General features: G+C 48.2%; 1 protein-coding gene across 1 annotated transcript in view; it reads left to right on the top strand.

Annotated features, from left to right (window-relative positions):
- Positions 1-22,552, top strand: part of MYCBP2 (MYC binding protein 2) — a 1,075,853-nt gene that overhangs the window by 317,198 nt on the left and 736,103 nt on the right. Inside the window, 6 exon segments of the mRNA XM_029603038.1 lie at positions 1,125-1,250; positions 1,365-1,492; positions 7,713-7,804; positions 8,496-8,630; positions 8,803-8,886; positions 13,528-13,624. Of these exon segments, the coding sequence (XP_029458898.1) occupies positions 1,125-1,250; positions 1,365-1,492; positions 7,713-7,804; positions 8,496-8,630; positions 8,803-8,886; positions 13,528-13,624 (662 nt within the window).

Genomic DNA, 22,552 nt, shown 5'->3' with positions numbered 1-22,552 from the left:
GTGTTGGTGTCTTTCCAGCCTTTCTTTGGACAGTTATTTTGTCACAGGATCTCTTACATACTACTTTTCAATATTTCTTATGTTGGAAAGCATTAAAGATATTTAAGTGTGGATTTTTAAAATGCTTTCAATCCCTCCCAGTTTTTCTAGATTTTGTATTAAGTTGTGAAGCCGCAAAGTACAGGCCTCTGAATATATTGAGCCTGCCCAAGCCTCAGAGAACTACAGAATGCCAGTGCGAGTCAGTTTCACAATGTACCTCTTTTGTACTACAGGAAAAACGCTTGAAATGGATGTTGCAAGTATGACCCAGTCATATGTACTATTCTGGCATTCTGATGTTTTTGGCATTCTGATGTTTTTCCCCCAACTTAACAATGTTAATGATAATTTATCAAAAGATTATGGTGGTTATACATATAGTCTTGATGGATGGGGACAATCATCACCATCCACTAAGTTTAATAATGAAATAAGTATAGAGGTCAATATTTAAAAGCCATTTAGACGGATAACGGATAACTTAGTTATTCATCTAAATGACAAGGTATTCCAGGGGCATAACTGGTTGGAGCTACTTATCCGGCTAACTTAGCCAGATAAGTAGTGATATTTAAACTTATCCAGCTAACTTTAAACTTATCTGGGTATATTCAGCAGCATGGCTGCACTGCTGAAGATCCCGGCTAAGTTAGCCAGATAAGTCTTATCCACCTTGTTTACTTAGCCGGCTATGTCTGAATGTCAACTTCATAGTAACTTGATTATTACTAACAGGTAACATCCTTAGCCACCAAAAAAAACAGATTTTGCTCAGAGGGTATATCCTAGAGGGACGAGCTTTATACATCATATCAAGAAGTAATCCTTAAACAGATGAATTTTTTAGTGGAAAGAATGGCAAGATGTTCTCAATAGTAATTAAGGCTTCCTGTTCTCAAAAGCGAGCATTTTAGGCAATGCACAGAAGTGATTTGTTCCTGTGTTTTTTTTTTTATGATAAGTGACTAGTACAAATTGACTCTTGTTTTCGACACAGCTTCTGAGATCATCTTTAACACAAAGTAAGTGCAAAAATTGAAAAGTCACCACTGTCTTAACTAATAGGACCTGTCTTATTTCAGGTTGTCTTGACACATTAGCTGCTCTACAAGACTTAAAGATGGGAGTTGCAAGCACAGAGGAGGAAACTCAGGCAGTGCTGAAAGTTTATTCAAAGGAAGATTATAGTGTTGTCAATAGATTTGAAAGTATGTATCTGTTTTTTGTTTAAAAAAAACAAACCAAAACTGTAGTGTTTGGTCTTTGAATATGATGTATAATAAATAGGTGGTTAAAGATCTTAGTAACTTTGATTATTTTAGGTCATGGTGGTGGCTGGGGATATTCTGCCCATTCAGTAGAGGCAATCCGTTTCTGTGCTGACACAGACATCTTACTTGGTGGTCTTGGACTTTTTGGAGGCAGAGGAGAATACACCGCTAAAATAAAGGTACTAGAAGAAGTAACACTAAATCATTTAAACATGTCTTTTATATTTGAGATTTAGTTCAGTATATAACAGAACGTGTTTAGCAGATTGAGCTACCCTGTAATAAAGCAATTTGCGTAACTCATAAAAGGCACGAAAATATTGTAAGATTTATTAAGGCTACTGTTTACTTTATGTTGCCACTGTTTACTTCAAAGTTGAATACAGTATTCCTATATCTTTTGTTTCATTGTGTGGAAACTTATGTTAGTCATCTGTGAAAACCCAGGCAATTGATGATATTGCATGGCTGTTATTGAGATAAACTACTTTTCATATTGGGTCAGTTCACTAGTCAAAACTGTGTTATTCTTGGCTATTCTAGAGCTAAACTTGAAAGAGAAAATAGCTGAGATGTGTCTTCATACATTAGAATACAGGAGAGAAAAGTCACTGCCAGTGTGTATATTAGTGATACATGAAATGAGGCTACATGATTTTTCTGATGTTATAGTATGTGCAGTCGACAGTCATTTTGTGCAACAATATGTAGCAGGACTAGAAATTTTAGCTGAAGTTGAATATGCACACAGAGTGAAAAAGCTTACCACTATAAGTCTGCGTCGGACCGCGAGGCCCGATGCAGACTGCCCACACCGGGACCAGCCAATCCACGTGGTCCCTCCCTCCCGGACAGCCAATCAGTTGCCGCCCTAGAGGGGCTTTAAATTAAAGCACAAGTCCGGCGCCGTTCCTTTCCGCGGAAGAACAGAGTGTGAAGGCAGGTCTGCGCTTTCGGCGTCCAGAACTGCCGGGGTAAGGCCCAAAAAATCACTCTTACCCGCAGCCGTCCAGGCGCCGACCGTGAGGCATTCTTCAGCCAACCGCCTCCGAAGCAGACTGCCCACACAGGGACCAGCCAATCCACGTGGTCCCTCCCTCCCGGACAGCCAATCAGTGGCTGCCCTAGAGGGGCTTTAAATTAAAGCACAAGTCCGGCGTCGCGTGCTGAAGGAGCGCGTCAAAGGGGCTGGCCCCTTTGTGCGCCTCTTCATGCAGCCCCACAGGGCTGCCCCTCACTCTGTTTGGTACTTACCTTCTCATACCTTTCCTCTTCGAACGGCCTTCACCTGTTTAATTCCTTGCAGACCGACTACGCCCCTCTTCCTCCTACCAGTGTCTATATCCCCACAAATGAAGAGTACCTTCCCATCCCCATTATCAGGATCCTCACCAGAACTCAACCCAATCTCTCATTTTATCACACCATCCACCAAAAAAGACTTATTCCAATCATGATCTCACCCATCACACAACTTCTGGGCCTGTCTTTATTTTCCTTAACTCTGTTTAATGCCCAGTCTCTCTCTAAAAAAAATCCCACATCCTTAACGACTACCTTTTTGATTCTAAACCAGATATCTGTGCAATCACAGAAACTTGGCTAAAACCTACGGACTCTGTTCTACACTAGAGGTGTAACTTCCATGATAGCGGCAAGATGCCTGCTGTGGCTGCGGAACTGGTCAGTGGATATGATTTCTAAGTTGACTTTAACAAGGTTACAGTTTAAGGGTTCTCTCTTGTTTGGGAGTGAGTTGGAGAAGATTTAAATTAGATGGGCTGATTCCGAGATTCTGTGATTGCTGGAGGACAAGAAAGAAGTGTCAAATTCTTTTGGGTTAAGAGGCCACTCCAGGGACTCCCATCGATTTCACCCTTACAGAGGTGCGGCGAATCTGAACTCGTGTCACTTCGGAAGATCCCATTCCTTTTGGCCTAAGAAGCCAAATAAGGATGTTGGCTCTGGGGCTGGAGCATCTCTGTCTTCACAATGAAGGTGTAAGAGCCCACTTGCCAGTTCTGGAGATAGGCAAACGTTTACCTAGCTTTTATCACAAGTGGGTTCAAATCGACGAACCTGTAGGTCCTGATGTAATAAGAGATGGTTATGCTCTAGAATTTCTCTGAATCCGTCCATAAGAACATAAGAACATAAGAAAATGCCATACTAGGTCAGACCAAGGGTCCATCAAGCCCAGCATCCTGTTTCCAACAGTGGCCAATCCAGGCCATAAGAACCTGGCAAGTACCCAAAAACTAAGTCTATTCCATGTTACCATTGCTAATGGCAGTGGCTATTCTCTAAGTGAACTTAATAGCAGGTAATGGACTTCTCCAAGAACTTATCCAATCCTTTTTTAAACACAGCTATACTAACTGCACTAACCACATCCTCTGGCAACAAATTCCAGAGTTTAATTGTGTGTTGAGTAAAAAAGAACTTTCTCCGATTAGTTTTAAATGTGCCCTATGCTAACTTCATGGAGTGCCCCCTAGTCTTTCTACTATCCGAAAGAGTAAATAACCGATTCACATCTACCCGTTCTAGACCTCTCATGATTTTAAACACCTCTATCATATCCCCCCTCGGTCGTCTCGTCTCCAAGCTGAAAAGTCCTAACCTCTTTAGTCTTTCCTCATAGGGGAGTTGTTCCATTCCCCTTATCATTTTGGTAGCCCTTCTCTGTTCCTTCTCCATTGCAATTATATCTTTTTTGAGATGCGGCGACCAGAATTGTACACAGTATTCAAGGTGCGGTCTCACCATGGAGCGATACAGAGGCATTATGACATTTTCTGTTTTATTCACCATTCCCTTTCTAATAATTCCCAACATTCTGTTTTCTTTTTTGACTGTCGCAGCACACTGCACCGACGATTTCAATGTGTTATCCACCATGACACCTAGATCTCTTTCTTGAGTTGTAGCACCTAATATGGAACCCAACATTGTGTAATTATAGCATGGGTTATTTTTCCCTATATGCCTTTATGTTCTCTTCATGCAACTTGCTAGTGAAAAGAGAGGCAGTGGAGGCTACATTGAGAAGGTGGATAGATCTCAGGGCCGTAACTCCAGTTCCCAGATTGCAAGAAAATATTGGGCGATATTCTATTTGTTGTTGTTACCAAGAAGGAAGAGGGTTCCTTCTGACTGATCCTGAAGGGAGTCAACCAGCATTTCCGTGTGACTCACTTCATAATTACAGAGTATAAGGTTTCCATTCTAGCAGTACTGAAGGAAACCTACCTACATATCCTCATTCGACAGAAACATCAGCATTTTCTTCATTTTTCGATTATAAGGTGCCGTTATCAGTTTCAAGCCCTACCATTCGGTCTGGCTACAGCGCCCAGAACCTTCTCTAAATGCATGGTGGTAGTAGCGGTGACTGCACAAGGAGGGCATTCTAGTCCATCCATATCTGGAAGACCGGTCCATTCTAGCCAAGAGTGCAGAAGTCAGTTAGCGTCTCTCAGTGATCTGCATTGTTCAGGAACTAGGCTGGGTGGTGAACTTAGTCAAAAGCAGTTTACAGTCAACACAAACCCTGGAATACCTCAGACTGTGATTCGATGCAGAGCTGAGTGTTTCTACCAGAGAAATATATCCAGAAGTTGGTGACTCAAGTTCAGTCTTTGAGGATTGCCATTCATCCAATGGTGTGAGCTTATCTGCAGGTTTTGTGGTTGATGGTGGCTATATTGGAGGTAGTACCCTGGGTGAAGGCACATAGGCGGCCACTTGAGCTTGCCATTCTTTCTCAGTGGAATCTGCAGTCACAGTAGTACACAGTAAGGCTGCATTTGCCAAAGGAAGTGAGCGAGTAGTTCCAGTGGTGGTTGCAAAGGGGACCACCTCAGGAAAGGAGTGTCCCTGGAGACACCATATGTGGTTGATGCTCACAACAGACGTGAGCCTTTTGTTTTGGGGAGCTCACTGTCAAGAGTTGATGGAACAAGGTCGGTGGAATGCCGAGGAACGACAGTGAACAATCAGGCGTGTCTATGGCTCATCGCAGGTAGAGTAGTGAGAGTAATTTAGACAATGCTACGATGGTTGCCTACATAAATCAGGGCAGAAGCAGACATCATCAGTGGCATGGGCAGAACAATATATTCAGACATTATCTGCCTCTCATTGCCAGGAAGGACAATGTGAGAGACTATTTTCTCAGCAGGAAAGCTTTAGACCCAATATACCCAACATAGTGGGAGCTGGCAGAAATCACCTTTCAGGTCATAGTTTCTCAGTGGAGGCAGCTAAATCTGGATTAAATGGCAAGCTACAGCAATGTGAAAGTGCCATTGTTCTACAGTCACAGAAAGGACCTGAGAGCGTTCAGAATCTATTCTCTCATCCAGTAGTGGCCATGGAATGGGGTGTTATGTTTTCCGTCCCTGGCCTATAATAAGCAGGGCAATATGGAAGATTGCAAGTCAGTTAGTATTACTGGGTTTAAAATAAGGTTTGGATAAGTCCTTAGAGGTTATAAACTGCTATTACGGTAATTAATAAACAATAGTAGCTTGTGATCTATCTTAATGTTTGGGTACTTGCCAGGTACATGTGGCTTGGATTGGCCACTGCTGGAAATAGGATACGGGGCTTGATGGACCCTTGGTGTTGACCCAATATGGCATTTAGTTTCATATACCGAAACCGTGCTTCTGGTGACTCTAGATTGTCCATGGAGACAATGGTACGCCGATCTCCAATGTCTCCTAGTGGGCAATCCTATGAGACTGCCGATTAGGGAGGATCTTCTGCATCAGGGGCCGATTGCTCACAAAAATCTGGGTTGATTCTGTTTTACGGTTTGGCCCTTGAGAGGGCTTGTCTTTTGAGGCATGGTTGTTCTCCGGCAGTGATATCCACGTTGCTTCATGCTAGAAAGTTTTCTATATCTCTAGCTTATATTAGGGTTTGGAGAGTGTTCAAGAACTGGTATGGGCTGAGATGTTCTCATGCTTTAAGAGTAGAGATCCTACTGATTTTGGAATGTTTGCAGGACGAATTGGTTAAAAGCTTGGCCCTGATCACCTTGAAGGGTCAGGTGGTGGCTCTTGCATGCTATAGAGGGGGGGTTTAATAGTAGGCCCTTGTCCTCCCATCCAGATGTGTCTTAGGTTCTTGAAGGGAGTCAAGCATCTATGGCTTCCCTTGCACCTATCAGGACCTTAATCTGGTATTGAGATTTTTGTTGGGCCTACTTTTCAGCTGCTGTGTGATCTCTCCTTGAGGATGCTTACTTTGAAAATGGTTTTCCTGGTAGCGATCTGTTTGGTGAGGCATATTTCCAAGCTGCAGGCTCTTTCTTGCCATGAACCATTTCTATTACTAATTCCAGGGGCAGTGCAGCTCAGGACTTACCTTCATTTTTGCTGAAGGTGGTATTGGAGTCCAGTTTAATCAGTCTGTTTCCCTACCCACACTGGATAGGGAGAGAGATGAGTGGGATTTCTAGTTGTTACATGCCTTAGATGTGAAATGGCATCTGATGCTATACTTGAAAGTTACTCGCTCTTTGAAGGCTGATTAGCTGTTTGTTCTCCATGGTGGAAGTAGACAAGAAGTGACACAGGCAACAGTAGTCTATTGGGTTAAAGAGGTCATCACGGCTGCCTATGTAGATGCAGATGTTTCATTGCCTAGGCAAGTCAGGGTGCATTCCACTAGAGCACAGGCGGTCTTGTGGGTGGAGATTTGATTGTCGTCTCTGGTCAAGATTTCATGGGCAGCAAGGAAGTCCTTACATACTTTCTCCAAGCATTACTGTTTGGATGTTAAGGCTCAAAAGGACGCGGCCTTAGGCGTGGATGGTGGTGTTGGGAGCACATGCAGCATTTCACCCATTTCAGGAGTAGCTTTGGTACATCCTACGGGTGTGGATTGGTCTGCCTGAATGCAGAGGAAGGTGGAATTACTTCTTACCTGATAATTTCCTTTCCTGTATGGAAGGCAGGCCAATCCACAACCCACCCTAGGCTGCCTACTTGATTTTGTTTTTTAATTAATCCCTTATTCGGGGACGATGCAGAGAGTTCTTTGTTCTGAGCCATTTGAAGGACTGGTAAGTGAAGAACCCAGCCACTAAGATGTTTTTTTTTGTTTGTTTTTTTTAACTGAGCTCAGTACTTAGTTGGCTGGAAATAATGAGTCAACTGTTAATAGTCATAGTTCAAGTATAATCAATTTGTCCACAGTTTGACTTTTCTAGAGAATACTGGCAGGCTGATATCTGGGCAAGGCTATATGTAGGTGATGTCAGTGAGTCAGTTTACTCCATTTCCATCTGTTGGAGGAGTGCATATCCCAATGGTGTGGATTGGACTGCCTTCCTTAGAGGAAAGGAAATTATCATGTAAGAGTTAATTTTATCTTTCTATCTTTTAGTTGTTTGAGTTGGGTCCAGATGGGGGAGATCATGAAACAGATGGAGATCTTCTTGCGGAAACTGATGTCCTAGCATATGACTGTGCAGCCAGGTAAAGTATTCTGCTATATAGGGGGGGAAAAATTGGAAGCTGATTTTTTTCTTAATTTATTGAGAGGGAAGCTGAATAAGGGGGAGAGCTTACTGTGTTCAGTAAGAAAAGATTAATGGCTGCTTTATGTTCAGTTTCTGAGACCTGTTATGAGTTAGATCTGTAAGCTGAGTTTTTAGTGTAACTGTATCTCACTTAGGATCCCCTTTTTCTTTTAGAAAACAGAAGTGGGTCCTTTTAGAATCCTTTTCACCTACTGCTTTCTCAGAATTCCTTGTGTGTTATCCCAATGGTAACTTGAAATTTTTTTGAACTGTCTCCTGTTAAAAATGAATGAGCATAATATCCTGGGATACAACCTGCTCTAGATGTCAGTCCTCAGGACATAAGCAATTCCACTTACAGAAAAGTTGGAAAGTTTTACAGATATGTACAATTATTACAAACCAATTGGAACAAAATTAAAAGTCCCATAACCCTTAAAATGGACTTTTAAACATGGAAACTTCATTGGCAGTTCTGCTATCTTCCATGTGCAAATAAAGTCCAAGTGGAATGGAAATGTTTTGCAGGGAAATGGTTCCCGTTAAATCCGTTGCAGTGCTCTGCCCTGTATGTTTAATTTAACTTTTACTTTCAGAATGTATCATGCTGCTGTTTTTCACAGCTATTTTTTCTTTTCTCTTACCAGAGAAAAATATGCAATGATGTTTGATGAGCCTGTGCTCTTACAAGCTGGCTGGTGGTATGTTGCCTGGGCTCGTGTGTCTGGACCAAGCAGTGATTGTGGATCACATGGCCAGGCTTCTATTACTACGGATGATGGGTAATTAGCTCTTTCTAAGAAATAAAGCATTTAGATGTCTGTTTGATTAAGGGTTTCTCCCATTTTGTGTCTATGGGAAAAATACTTTGTAAACAGATATAAGCAAAATAAAGATTAAGTTCTAAAATCAATTCATGCATTTTCTTCTTTCCACTTCTCCCTATCTCTCCAGTGTTGTTTTTCAGTTTAAGAGTTCGAAGAAGTCCAATAATGGTACAGATGTCAACGCAGGACAGATACCTCAGTTATTGTACAGGTAATGCCTTTAACTTTGTGTGGCCCTTGTGGGAATTGCTTTCTTATTAAGTGGGTGCAGCAGTTGTAAGTGATAAAATTGGAATGTCTGAGAAAGGAAGAAAAAAAAACCTATTGTAATGGCTTAAATCAATTATCAGTATTTCTATGTACTTTGACCTAATTCTTGTGATACACTGAAAAACAGGGGCTTTTAGCAAGAGTTACGCAGCAAACGCAGATGATGGTGGTGGTGCATGCCTGCAGCTTTGACTGAGTTGCTTGGAGTTTGGGATTTGGGCCATCCCTCGGGTTAAGCCGGGCAAATGAGGGGTTGGATACCCCTGGCAGTATTAGCCCGAGTGTTCCGCGGCCCTGATAGCCAGGGGACTGGTTCCCTCATTGGTCCCGAGGCCTCCCTCCTGGCTGCTGCTGACTCAGTAAAGTATCCCCCCTTGGGGAGTCCTTTTATTTAGCTCTTTTCTGTTGCGTCTATGATTTTTTTAATTAGGTTAAAGAAAAGAAAAAGAGAGCTGTTTTTCTTGATTGCTCAGAGCTCAGCGGCACTGCCGGGTGAATCGGTCTGTGCGGCAGTGCCGGGACAGGCAGACCCCGAAGGTACAGGGGCTGTGCGAGGGGGGGGGGGGGGACGACAAGCGGCGATTGTGGCAAGGGCGCTGACTTTCCTGAAGTAGGAGGAGCGTGTGAAGAACACTACTTCGGGTTAATTTCAGAAATCCTCCCTTAAGGAGACGCCGTTGTACTTCTGATTGATATGTTTGTAAGTTGATTTGAATTCCCTCCGCAGGGCTCCACAACATAAACAACATATTCAGTTTCACGTTTGGGCTTTTGTCCCTCCCGACGCAGCCCTTGTGGCGAAACATGGTCCGTGTCGGGGGACCGAAAGATTTGTGTGCAAGCAACCACTAAATAAACGAAGGATATGTTGATTTAATTAATTCTCAAGTCTCAATTATTGAGTTATTCAAGATAAGGTTCCATGAACTCTTACAGCGCTATACTATCTTTTATGGTTCATAGCTAATTGTATACCGCTCATCGTTTCCACTTCTTATTAGCCTAATTTCCAAAGAGAACATTTCTTAGCCCTGCCCTGCTATTGTTTGGAGAAGGATGTGATGTGTTTAGCCTGCCTTGTTGAGCTGTGATTTATCCCCCAGCCTTTGCTTTCAGCACACATTTTATGCATCGGCCGCAAAGATGGGGAGAGCTGACAATCCAGCAGACATGCTCCATAAAGTGTTCATTTCCTGGCGTGTAGCCAGATGGACTCAGTACAAATGGGATAGTATCCGCGTGCTAGCAGTTGGAGACGGATCTGACGTCTCCAACTGCTAGCACGCGGGGGGGGGGGATATATACGCCCCCAACTGGGGGCGTATATATCCCCACAGGAAGCGTAGCTATTCAGTAATTTCCGTCTCCAAAGCAGAATACCTGGGAGTACAGTTCGACACCCGGGCAGACACGGTCAGTCTCACCACCAAGAGGACGTTGAACCTTCAGCAGCATATCCGGTCTTTGATGGGAGCCAGTCGACCCACCGCCTGGCATTATCTGCAGGTTCTTGGTCTCATGGCATCCACCCTGGAAGTGGTGCCCTGGGCGAGGGCCCATATGAGGCCTCTCCAACACGCCCTGCTCTCTCGCTGGAGTCCCCATCTGCGGACCTACTCCGCGCACCTACCTCTACCTGCCCGAGTGCGCACCCAGTTACGGTGGTGGTTGCAGTCCAACCACATGAGCAGGGGATCGAAGATGTCCTCACCCACGTGGATTGTGCTCACCACGGATGCCAGCCTAAGCGGATGGGGCGCACACTGCGAAGAACTCACCACACAAGGGCGGTGGAACAGGGAAGAGGCGGCGTGGAACATCAACCGTCTAGAGGCCCGGGCTGTCCGATTGGCCTGCCTTCAATTTGCCCACAGACTGCGGAACAGGGCGGTCAGAGTGATGTCCGATAACGCCACCACGGTGGCATACCTCAATCGTCAGGGCGGAACCAGAAGCCGACAGGTGTCTCTGGAGATCGCCCCTCTGATGACTTGGGCGGAGGTGAATCTTCAGGACATCTCCGCCGTCCACATCGCCGGGAAGGACAATACCACTGCAGACTTCCTCAGCAGGGAACGCCTGAATCCGGGAGAGTGGCAGCTCTCACCCACGGCCTTCCAGATGATTGTGGATCATTGGGGGTTTCCGGCCATGGATCTCCTGGCAGACGGGTCCAATGCTCAAGTACCCAGATTCTTCAGCCGCAAGCGCGACCCGTGCTCACACGGAATCGATGCCCTGGTTCAGCCGTGGCCTCCAGGGACTCTACTGTACGCCTTTCCTCCGTGGCCTCTGATAGGCGTTGTCATCCGCAGGATTCAGAGGCACCAGGGCCTAGTCCTTCTAGTGGCGCCAGACTGGCCAAGACGACCCTGGTATGCAGACATGAGAAGACTACTGGCAGGGGAGCCCCTTCCCCTGCCTCCTCTTCGGGACCTTCTACATCAAGGTCCCATTCTTCACGAGGATCCGGCTCAATTCTCTCTTACGGTATGGCCCTTGAGAGGGCTAGATTGAAGAAGAGGGGTTACTCGGAGCCCGTGATTGATACCCTCCTCCGAGCTCGCAAGTTTTCCACATCCCTCACATACATCAGGATCTGGAGAGTATTTGAAGCCTGGTGCGACTCGCATGGCACCAATCCACATGCAACCACGATCCCTATTGTGTTGGATTTCCTGCAGGATGGCCTTCAGAAGGGTCTCTCCCTCAGCTCCATCAAAGTTCAGGTGGCTGCGCTGTCTTGTTATGGTCCCAGGAGGGCTGGCAAGACCATCGCTAAGCACCAGGATGTTTCTCGCTTCCTGCAGGGGGTCAAGCATATTCGTCCGCCACTGAAGTGGCCTGTGCCTTTGTGGAACCTCAACCTTGTTTTGGATTTCCTTGCGGGATCCACCTTTCGACCCCTTCGGGCCTGTCTCTTCGTTCCCTCACTTTGAAGATGGTATTCTTGCTGGCTGTATGTTCAGCCCGCCGCATCTCAGAGCTACAAGCATTGTCCTGCCGGGATCCATTTCTCAGGATCACTCCAGAGGCTATCCATCTTCGTACGGTTCCCTCCTTTCTCCCTAAGGTGGTTTCACGGTTTCATCTTAATCAGACCATAACCTTGCCTACCACGGCGGGGCTGAGGAAATCTGAAGAAGGGCGTTTATTGCGTCATCTCGACATTGGCAGATTGCTGCCCAGATATTTGGAACTTACACAAGACCTACGAAAGACGGACCATCTGTTCGTCCTGCACAGCAGGAAGAAACAAGGTGAAGCGGCCTCTCGGCCCACCATCGCCCGCTGGATCAAGGAAGTTATCTGGGCAGCTTACGTAGAGGCTGGGAAAACCCCGCCTCTACATGTCAAGGCTCATTCTACCCGAGCTCAAGCGGCATCCTGGGCGGAATCCAGGATGCTATCGCCTGCGGAAATCTGTAAAGCGGCGACATGGTCCTCCCTTCATACCTTTTCCAGATTCTACCGCCTGGATGTCCAGGCCAGGGAGGACTCAGCATTTGCCAGGGCGGTGTTACATGGGCCTCAGGCAGCCTCCCGCCCAGGTGGGGAGTAAAGCTTTTGTACATCCCATTTGTACTGAGTCCATCTGGCTACACGCCAGGAAATGTTGGGATTACTACCTGATAATCCCCTTTTCCTTAGTGTAGACAGATGGACTCAGCATCCCGCCCAGCTGCCTGCGTACATGGGTATCACCGATCCAGGTAAGCCATGTCATCTGTTTCCATGAGAGCGTACACTCTACCAGGTGTCCACGCCTTTCGGTTGGGAATGCTGGCGGTCTCCAGCTACCATCAATCGGTCAGGGGAATCCTGTTTCACTTTTTAACTGTGCGTCAGTACATTATAACAGCTTTTGCAAGGAAGATTACTGAATAGCTACGCTTCCTGTGGGGATATATACGCCCCCGTGCTGACGTCAGATCCGTCTCCAACTGCTAGCACGCGGATACTATCCCATTTGTACTGAGTCCATCTGTCTACACTAAGGAAAAGGGGATTATCAGGTAGTAATCCCAACAATGTTGGACTTTCAATTAAATAGCTTACAAACAATAGGAATTTTTATTTTTTAAATGAGAAACATCCACTGGACTTTTTAAAGTATAAAAAAAAAGTAAGCAACTGTTACACTGTTTATTAATGTATGGAGATATATGAATAAGTTCATGAGCAATTAGTAGTTTGAATTAGACCATAGTTTCTGTAGGTTTAGAATCATTAGCTTTTGGTTAATTGTGAAGTAATCATTTGTTTCTTTTGTCATGAATAGTTTTTTCTGATGATGACCTTTGCTTATTTTAAAGTTAATTTAAAAAAGTGAACTTAAAAAAAAAAAAAAGTAAGCAGCTGCTTTTCATTGTGTTCATTTGCTTGTACTGGTGCTTAAGAAGAGATTCAAGGCTTGAAGAGCTTTTGGGGGTCATGTACAAACTGAACACTTAAATAGCATTATCCAAATTATGACTAGGTTCAACAAGTGTTACAGCTTTTCCATTTTACTCAAGAAACATGTAGAAAAAGCTCTAGGTTTTAGATGCCTTCTGAGCGGTTGGCTCTTTTTTATTCCTAGGCTTCCAACAAGTGATGGAAGTGCTGCTAAAGGAAAACAACAAACTTGTGAGCCTGTGCACATCTTAAAGAGATCTTTTGCTAGAACGGTTTCAGTGGTGAGCAACTTTAAAAGCTGATGTATAAAGTATGAATTGTATACAAAGTCAAAGTTTGTTCCTCTCTTCTTCCTTCTTTCCCTCCCCCTCCATTCTTGCTCATGTCTTGCTGCTTGCTTACTTTCTGGCCCGCTCTCCCAGCGCGCGCACAGGACACTCTCCCTAGCGCCTCTTTTCGGACAGGAGTGGCGGCTGTCAGTGGGTTTGACAGCCGACGCTCAATTTTGCCGGGGTCTGTTCTCGAGCCCGCTGACAGCCACGGGTTCGGAAACCGGACGCCGGCAAAATTGAGCGTCCGGTTTTCAACCCATGAGCCGCGGGCCTATTTCAATTTTTTTTTTTTTTTTTACTTTTTTAAACTTTCGGGCCCTCCGACTTAATATCGCCTCAATTTTTCAAAGGCCATGACGTCTGGATTCTGTCGGTGCCCTGACTGTGCTCGCACCATGTCCATAACAGACCTCCATAAAGTCTGTGTAATGCACCTTAGGCCATGAGCATGATGTCCTGACTTGCACCAAATGTGCCTTAATGACACCAAAAGGTCATAAAGCCAGAATGGAGAAAATGGAACTTCTCTTCCGTTCTCAAACTCAGACGCCGTCTATTGCTTCGACTTCATCCGAACCGGCGCCATCTACTTCACGCCAGCATCTGGCACCGACCGGTGTCTGTCCGGTGTTGACAGCCTCCCGACCGTAGACTACTTCTACTCCCCCTCAGGACTGAGGGGATCGTAGAGAGAAACATCGGGATCGACACCGAAAACCTCGGACCATCGATGAAGGAAAGTCATTGACCTGGCCATTGTCCGAGCCGCCATCGAAGAAACTCCGTCCAGAAAAGGCATCGTCCCTTTCTGAGACCGGGTCACCGAGGCAACCCTCACCCGGACGGGTGTTGGGAGCCGCGACTCCGCCTTTAACGGTGGTCCCTCCGGCTATGCCTCTGCCTCCTTCTATTCTTCCGGAGCTGGGGCTGATTGCTCCAGTTCTCCGTGAAGAGCTGGACCTGATGGTTTAGGAGGCCATCGATAAGGGGATGCACAGATTCCAGGTTCCTCTGCCGAAACCGGTGCCAATTGTGGAACTGACCACCAGTCCCATTCCGGCAGCATTGGCACCACTGCTGTCGAAGATGGAAGCGCTTCTAGCCATTTTTCCATCGACGGATCCGGGGTCACCGATGGCTCCGGTGCTTTCTCCGCTTGCTCTGTCATCGGGAGAAGAAACACCGTTCCATCTTCCCCCATCGGGAGTCCTGCCGATGCTTCAACCATCGATGCCGATGCGATCATCGGCTCCACCAGTCCATCCATCGATGCTCTCGATGCCTGCATCGGTGCCTCCAGTACTTCCCTGGATGCCTTCAGAGCCTAGACTGGGACCTTCAGGAATACCTTTGTCCCGTCCCTCTCTGGTTCCTAGAAGGATAAGTGCTGATCCCTATGACACCTGGACTGACGATTCCTCCCCAGACACCGATGATTTACCATCACCACCCTCTCCTACTGAAAGCAGGAAGCGTTCTCCTTCGGAGGACTTGTCCTTCATAAATTTTGTGAAGGAAATGTCTGAGATGGTTCCCTTCCAATTATAGACTGAGCAAGATGATGGAGCTATTACAATTCCTGGATGCTCCCAAGGAAATCACCTCCATCCCTATCCATCAGGTTCTTTTGGATCTTCTCAAAAAGAATTGGGAACACCCTGGTTCGGTAGCTCCAGTCAACCGAAAAGCTGACACCACTTACTTGGTCTAGTCAGCTCCAGGGTTCCAAAAATCTCAACTGGATCACCAATCTGTGGTAGTAGAGTCTGCCCAAAAGAGGGCACAATGCTCAAAGCCCCACACTTCCTTCCCTCCAGGCAAGGAGCAGAAATTCCTGGATGCCATTGGCCGATGTGTCTTCCAGGGATCCATGTTAATCTCTCGGATCGCCTCTTACCAGCTTTATATGACCCAGTATAATTGGGTCTTATTCAAGCAGATACAGGACTTTGCAGAGTCCCTGCCTCAGCAATTCCAGGAATGGCTACAAACCCTGGTTCACAAAGGTTTTGAAGCGGGGAAACATGAAATAAGATCCTCTTATGACATCTTCGACACTGCTTCCAGGGTTTCAGCAACTGCCATTTCTGCAAGAAGATGGGCCTGGCTTAAGTCTTCGGACTTGCGCCCTGAAGTACAAGACAGGTTGTCCGATCTGCCTTGCATTGGAGGCGATCTGTTTGGTGAACAGATACGGTGGCGGAACTCAAGGAGCATCATGAGACCCTTCGCCAACTCTCTCTGATGCCTTCTGAATATTCGACTAAACCATTTAGGAAGGACACCAAAAAGTCATTCCTCCATCCAAAGAAGTCCTATCCACGACCGTCTAGAGGTTGTAGTACGAGGCCTTTTCAAAAGGCCCAGTCTCGTCAACCCCGTAAACAAAAGCAGCTCCTCAGCCGGGCCTTGCTTCTGTTTTTTGACTCCTGCATAGAGAGCAGCAGCCAACTTCCGCTGCCACAGGTACCGGTAGGAGGTTGATTGTGCCATTTCAACAACATATGGCACTCGATCACCTCGGACCAGTGGGTCCTTGCCATAATCTCTCAAGGTTATCACCTGAACTTTCTCTCCATTCCACCAGACTCCCCACCTCGGCTGACGTGGGGAACATCAGACCATTCACTTCTCCTGTATCAGGAAGTCTCCCTCCTCCTTCAATCCAGAGCACTCGAACCAGTGCCCTACTCCCAACAGGGCCCCTGGTTCTATTCCTGATACTTTCTAATCCCCAAAATGTCAGGTGGCGTTTGTCCAATTCTGGACCTGCGTGCCCTCAACAAGTACCTCCAACAAGAAAAGTTCATGATGTTAACCTTGGGTTCCCTCCTTCCTCTTCTGCAAAGAGGAGACTGGCTCTGCTCTCTAGACCTCCAGGACGCGTACACACACATTGCGATAACGCCACCTCATCGCGAATTTCTGAGATTTCTGGTAGACCCCCAAGCACTATCAGTACCGAGTGCTCCCGTTCGGCCTAGCATCTGCTCCACAAGTTTTCACCAAATGTCTCGTAGTAGTAGTAGCAGCAGCCTTCCTCAGGACTCAAGGTGTCCATGTCTACCCCTATCTCGACGATTGGCTGATTAGGGCTCCTGCTCAGCAAGCTGCTCTGTCATCCCTACATCTTACCTTACACACTCTGATTTCGCTAGGATTTCTAGTCGTCTACGCGAAATCCTGCTTAGTCCCATCTCAAACTTTGTCCTTCATAGGGGCAGACTTGGACACCTTTCAAGCAAAGGCTTTTCTGCCTCGACAGCGAGCTCTCACTCTCATTTCTCTTGCACACCAGCTACAGTCTCAACACCATTCGATCGCACGAAACTTCCTCATCCTGCTGGGACACAAGGCGTCCTCAGTGCAGGTTACCCCAATGACCCGCTTGGGCATGAGAGTCAGGCAGTGGACTCTACGGTCATAATGGACTCAATCGTTCAACCACTATCGACCGTTCCCTGTATGTACCCGGATCAGTCCAGACCGTGGGTTGAGCCTCCTGTCCAGCAGATGGAGACAGACCAAAACTGAAAGGGTATCCTATATCAGGACAGAGCCTACCCTGCAGCCCTTCAGTATTTGTCTCCAGCAGATGGATCAGCTCACCCTGTGGTCTCCTGATTTGGGCTAGTCAACCTTCTCTTTTCCTTCTTCTTGGATCAAGCAAGTACTTATTGTTTAGGGATTCTAATAGTATTCTTTAAAAAAAAAAAAAAAAAAGTTTAGTTTTACAGTTCATTGTTTCAGTGCCGTGCAGTCTTGCCGGACTTAGGGGGGCTTCGCCCCTTGTGCTGGGTATTACCTTGACTGGGGTAGCCAGACACAGAGGAGAGAGCAGGCTTCACTTCCCTGCCTCCGCACCTGCTGGCAGGGCTGCCAATAATTCTGTTAGCTTTTTTCTCTTCAGCGCGCGGCTCCTCTTCGCTGAGGATGCCGCGGCCAGCAGCCGGCCTTCCATGTGGAGAGCCCTCGTTGCGCTTATCGCACGAGGGGCTCTGCTCAGCCTGCCTGCCGAGAAAAGGCCCCTCCTCGGCAGGACAAACAAATTTAGCCCGGGGACGGAATCCCCAGCGCATGGCCAGGCCGTTCCCGGGTCGGCAGACCGCGGGAATGGCGGCCATTTTGGGGATTTCGGCAGCTCCCGATTCGGAGCTGCCTGGGGCTGGGGAGCAAGATTTTCAATATTTTCCCCCCGATTTGAGCCCCGAGGTCCCTCAGGATGTGGTCCCTGATCCCCGCCCCCCCCCCTCGGGAAAACCAAGGCTTGTTTTTCTTCAGAATTTGTTCTCCTGCATAAATCATATTTGGCTAGCTTGCAGGAGGAGGAGGAGGACCCTTCCCTAGGCTCCCCCTGGCAAAAATTCCGCATCCCGCAACGTTACAAGTTTGTCCTGCCGTGGAACCTCCGGGGTCTGTTAGGGTGCGGGTGGTCCCGGGGGTGGCCCCTGTCCCTGATCCACCCCCCCCCCCCGATCCCACGTCAGATTTAGCGAGCGCACTCCCACCCCTGGAGGGGGATGATCCTAGGGTTCTCCGCATGTTTCAGAGGGAGCAGTTGGAGCCCCTCATCCCCTTTGTCCTCAGGAACTGGGGCCGGAGGGGCCCCCTGCGGATACCCTTATGGCCTTCTTGCCCAAGGATATGGACCCGGTCCTGGCGGGACTCAGGGCTCCGGCAAGCGCTTTTCCTTTTCACCCTATGCACAAGTTGCTGCTCTTGCGAGAATGGGAGGCTCCCGAAGCCGGACTCCGGGTGGGGTGGGCTATGGATAAGCTCTTCCCCCTCCCGGAGGCATGCTTGGACATGATGAAGATCCCCACCGTGGACTCCTCAGTTTCGGCGGTCACCAAGCACAACACTAATCCCTGTGGTGGGATCGACGGCTCTGAAGGACAGACAGAACCGTAAGCTTGAGGCCCATCTGAAACGTATCTTCGAAGTCCTGGCCCTGGGGTTCCGAGCGACTATCTGCAGCAGTCTCATGCAGTGGGCAGGTCTCAGGTGGGTTCAACAATTACTCAGCACCCAGGACCTCCCGTCTGCAGAGGTGGAGCAGGCTGAACGACTGGAAAGCGTCATAGCATATGGGGCTGATGCGCTCTATGACCTAGTCCGCGTCCAGGCGAAGGCTATGGTCTCTGCGGTCTCCGCTAGACGGCTCCTCTGGCTGCGCAATTGGTCGGTCGATCCGTCTTCCAAGGCACGGCTAGGCACGTTGCCTTTCAAAGGTAAGTTGCTTTTTGGAGAGAACCTTGAGAAGCTTATTGATTCCTTGGGGGAAAACAAGGTTCTTAAGCTACCGGAGGACCGTCCTAAACAATCTCGATCCTTTACGCCCTCCTGTCCTCACTTCCAGGGACAGAGGAGGTATACGCCCCACGGACGAGGTGGCTCCTCTAGGGGTTATTCCTCCCGGTCTCAATCGTGGTCTCAGTCCTTTCGTGGGTGGTGCTCCTTCCGCGAGGGCCAGTCTCAATGCGCCACCCCAAAGCCCGCCACACAATGAAGTTTGGTCAACCCATTCCTCGGTCCCTTTTTTGGGCATGGTCTCTCTCTGTTCTTCGAGAAATGGGTCAAAATTACGTCGGACCAGTGGTTCCTCAACATTATCCGGGACGGTTACACCTTAGAATTTGTTCGTGACCTACCGGACCTCTTCGTATTCTCCCCATGCGGTCGTCTCAAGCAGGAGGCAGTGGAGCAAACCCTTGCCAGGCTACTGAGTCTGGGCGCAGTTGTCCCGGTTCCGAAGGAGGAGCTCAGCGCAGGCCAGTATTCTATTTACTTCGTGGTTCCCAAGAAGGACGGGGCTTTTCAGCCGATCTTAGACCTCACGAGGGTCAACCGGGCCCTCAAGGTCCCACATTTTCACATAGAAACCTTGAGCGGTCATCACGGTGGTTCACCCTGGAGAGTTCCTCGCCTCACTCGATTTGACAGAGGCATACTTCCATATTCTGATTCACCGCAATTACCAGAAGTATCTTCGCTTCCACATCCTCAACCTGGATTTCCAGTTTCGGGCGCTGCCTTTCGGCCTCGCTTTCGCACCATGCACTTTCACCAAGGTCATGGTGGTGGTGGCGGTGGCCCTTCGCCGCGAAGGTGTATTATTCCACCCCTATCTGGACGACTGGGTCGTAAGGGCCAAGTCGGAGACTTTCTGCAGACAGGCGGTGGATCGGGTTCTAGCTCTCCTCGCATCTCTCGGCTGGATAGTGAATTTTCCCAAAAGCAAGCTACAGCCTTCCCAGGTGTTAAAGTTCCTGGGAGCCCACTTCGATACTCGGATAGGCAAGGTGTTTCTCTCTCGTGTGCGGGCTCCCTCTTCCGACGGCCTGGGACTACCTTCAGGTCTTGGGCTCGATGGCTTCCACCATCGACCTCGTCCCCTGGGCATTTGCTCATATGTGACCGTTACAGAAAGCTTTGCTATCCAGTTGGCAGCTGGTGTTGGAGCAGTTCCAAGTTTTTCTCCGCTTTCGGCCTCTACTGTCGCAGCCTTGCAGTGGTGGCTTTCACTTCCTCATCTTCTCTGGGGAATGCCTCTCCAATCCCCACAGTGGATGATAGTAACCACGGACGCCAGTCTCTCGGGCTGGGGCACAGTCTGCCTGTCCCAGTCCACTTAGGGGATCTGGTTGCCGGTTCAAGCTTGTTGGCACATCAGTCGGTTGGAGGTCCGGGTGGTGCGTCTGGCTCTGCAGGAGTTTCTGCCCCTGATATGCACCGTGGCTTACATCAACCGTCAGGGAGGCACTAGCAGTCACCTGGTGGCCCTAGAAGCCAGCCATCTCTTCAACTGGGCGGAACGGCTTCTGGATTGCCTGGCGGCCTCCCACATAGCGGGCAAGGAGAATGTTCAGGCTGATTTCCTCAGTCGTCAGTCTCTCGATCCGGGAGAGTGGGAACTCTCGGAAGAAGCCATGGATCTGATCGTCGACAGGTGGGGTCCCCCTCACCTGGACCTAATGGCGACCTTGCGCAATGCCAAGGCCAATCGGTTCTTCAGCCGCTGGAGAGAGCACGGCTCTGAGGGTGTGGATGCTCTGGCTCTTCCTTGGCCCTCGGACGTCCTTCTGTACATGTTCCCTCCGTGGCCTCTGGTGGGAAAAGTTCTCCGAATAGAACTACACCGAGGGCCAGTGGTTCTGGTAGCACCCGAGTGGCCTCGCAGACCATGGTTCGCGGATCTCGTCAACCTGGCGACGGACGGACCTTTCCAGCTATGCCATCTTCCTCGTCTACTTCGGCTGGGGCCTGTATTTTTCGACCAGGCCGATTGCTTTTGTCTAGCGGCCTGGCTTTTGAATGGAGACGCCTGAGGCATAAGGGTTATAAGGAGGAGGTTATCTCCACTTTGCTGCGAGCTCGGAAGTAGTCGACTTCTCTTGTTTACGTACGTGTTTGGAAGGTCTTTGAGACTGTTTCTGCGGAGTCGGGCGTCTCAGCACGCTCTGCTCCGGTCTCGTTGGTTCTTTCTTTTCTTCAGAAGGGTCTCTTCAAGGCCTTTCATTCAGTTCCCTACGCCTGCAAGTTTCCGCTCTCAGCTCTCTCCTTGGACGGGTCGAGGGTCATCCCTTAGTGGGCCCCCCGGACGTGGTTCACTTCTTGAAGGGAGTCAAGCACCTGCGACCACCCGCTCGCTCTACTTGCCCATCGTGGAGCCTTACTCTTGTCCTCAGGGCCCTCTGTGTGGCCCCATTTGAGCCTCTCCGTCGGGCTACGGTGAAGGACCTCACGCTCAAGACAGTCTTTCTAGTCTCTTATTTCCTCCGCTCGGCGAGTTTCCGAGATTCAAGCATTGTCCTGTCGGGAACCTTTTTTGCGTTTTTCCGATTCAGGAGTTTCTCTCAAGACGGTGCTTTCTTTCTTGCCAAAGGTTGTCTCTACTTTCCATGTCAGCCAGTTGGTGGAGCTTCCAGCATTCTCCCCAGAGGAGATTGCGGGTACCGCTGGGGGCGATCTTCGCAGACTTGATTTCAAACGAGTTTTACTCCGGTATCTTCCAGGTCACCAATGACTTTCAGGTCTCGGATCATCTTTTTGTCCACTGAAGTGGTCCCAATCAGGGCAAACCGGCTTCTAAGTCTACTATTGCGTGGTGGTTGAAAGAGGCGATTTCCTCGGCCTATCTTTGTTAAGGTCGAGCAGTTCCTGAGGGCCTAAAGGCTCATTCGTTGCGTTCTCAAGCTACTTCCTGGGCGGAGAGCCAATCGGCCTCTCCGCAAGAGATTTGCAGGGCTACCACATGGACGTCCCTGCATACTTTTGCTCGACACTACCGTCTGGATGTGCAAGCACCCGTTTTTGGTTCTTTTGGGCGGCAAGTGCTTCGAGCGGGACTGTCTCGGTCCCATCTGGTTTAGGGAAGCTTTGGTACAGCTCACGGTCTGGACTGATCAGGGTACGTACAGGGAAAGGAAAATTAGTTCTTACCTGTTAATTTTCGTTCCTGTAGTACCACGGATCAGTCCAGACGCCATTCCCTGTTTCTTTTTCTTACTGTCCACCCGAAGCTTGTTATTGCAGATTCTCAGAAGTTGATTCTTCATTTTCTACTGAACACAGGACAATTACACTGGAAGCCTTGGTCGTTGAGAACCAAGTTATATGCAAGAGCGCATAGTTCTACCATGTTCTTTACAATGTTATCGAGTTGCTCAATTGAGCTTTTTGGTTACTTGCTTGATCCTGCTTACGTTTGTTGCTTTCTGCTTTGACAATGGTTATACTAAAGGGCTGCAGGGTAGGCTCTGTCCTGATATAGGATACCCTTTCAGTTTTGGTCTGTCTCCATCTGCTGGATAGGAGGCTCGACCCATGGTCTGGACTGATCCGTGGTACTACAGGAACGAAAATTAACAGGTAAGA

This window comes from Rhinatrema bivittatum, chromosome 5 (assembly GCF_901001135.1).
Source record: "Rhinatrema bivittatum chromosome 5, aRhiBiv1.1, whole genome shotgun sequence".
Taxonomy (NCBI): domain Eukaryota; kingdom Metazoa; phylum Chordata; class Amphibia; order Gymnophiona; family Rhinatrematidae; genus Rhinatrema; species Rhinatrema bivittatum.
The sequence above is the reverse complement of the archived record's forward strand: the minus strand, read 5'-3'. Positions and strand labels throughout refer to the sequence as shown.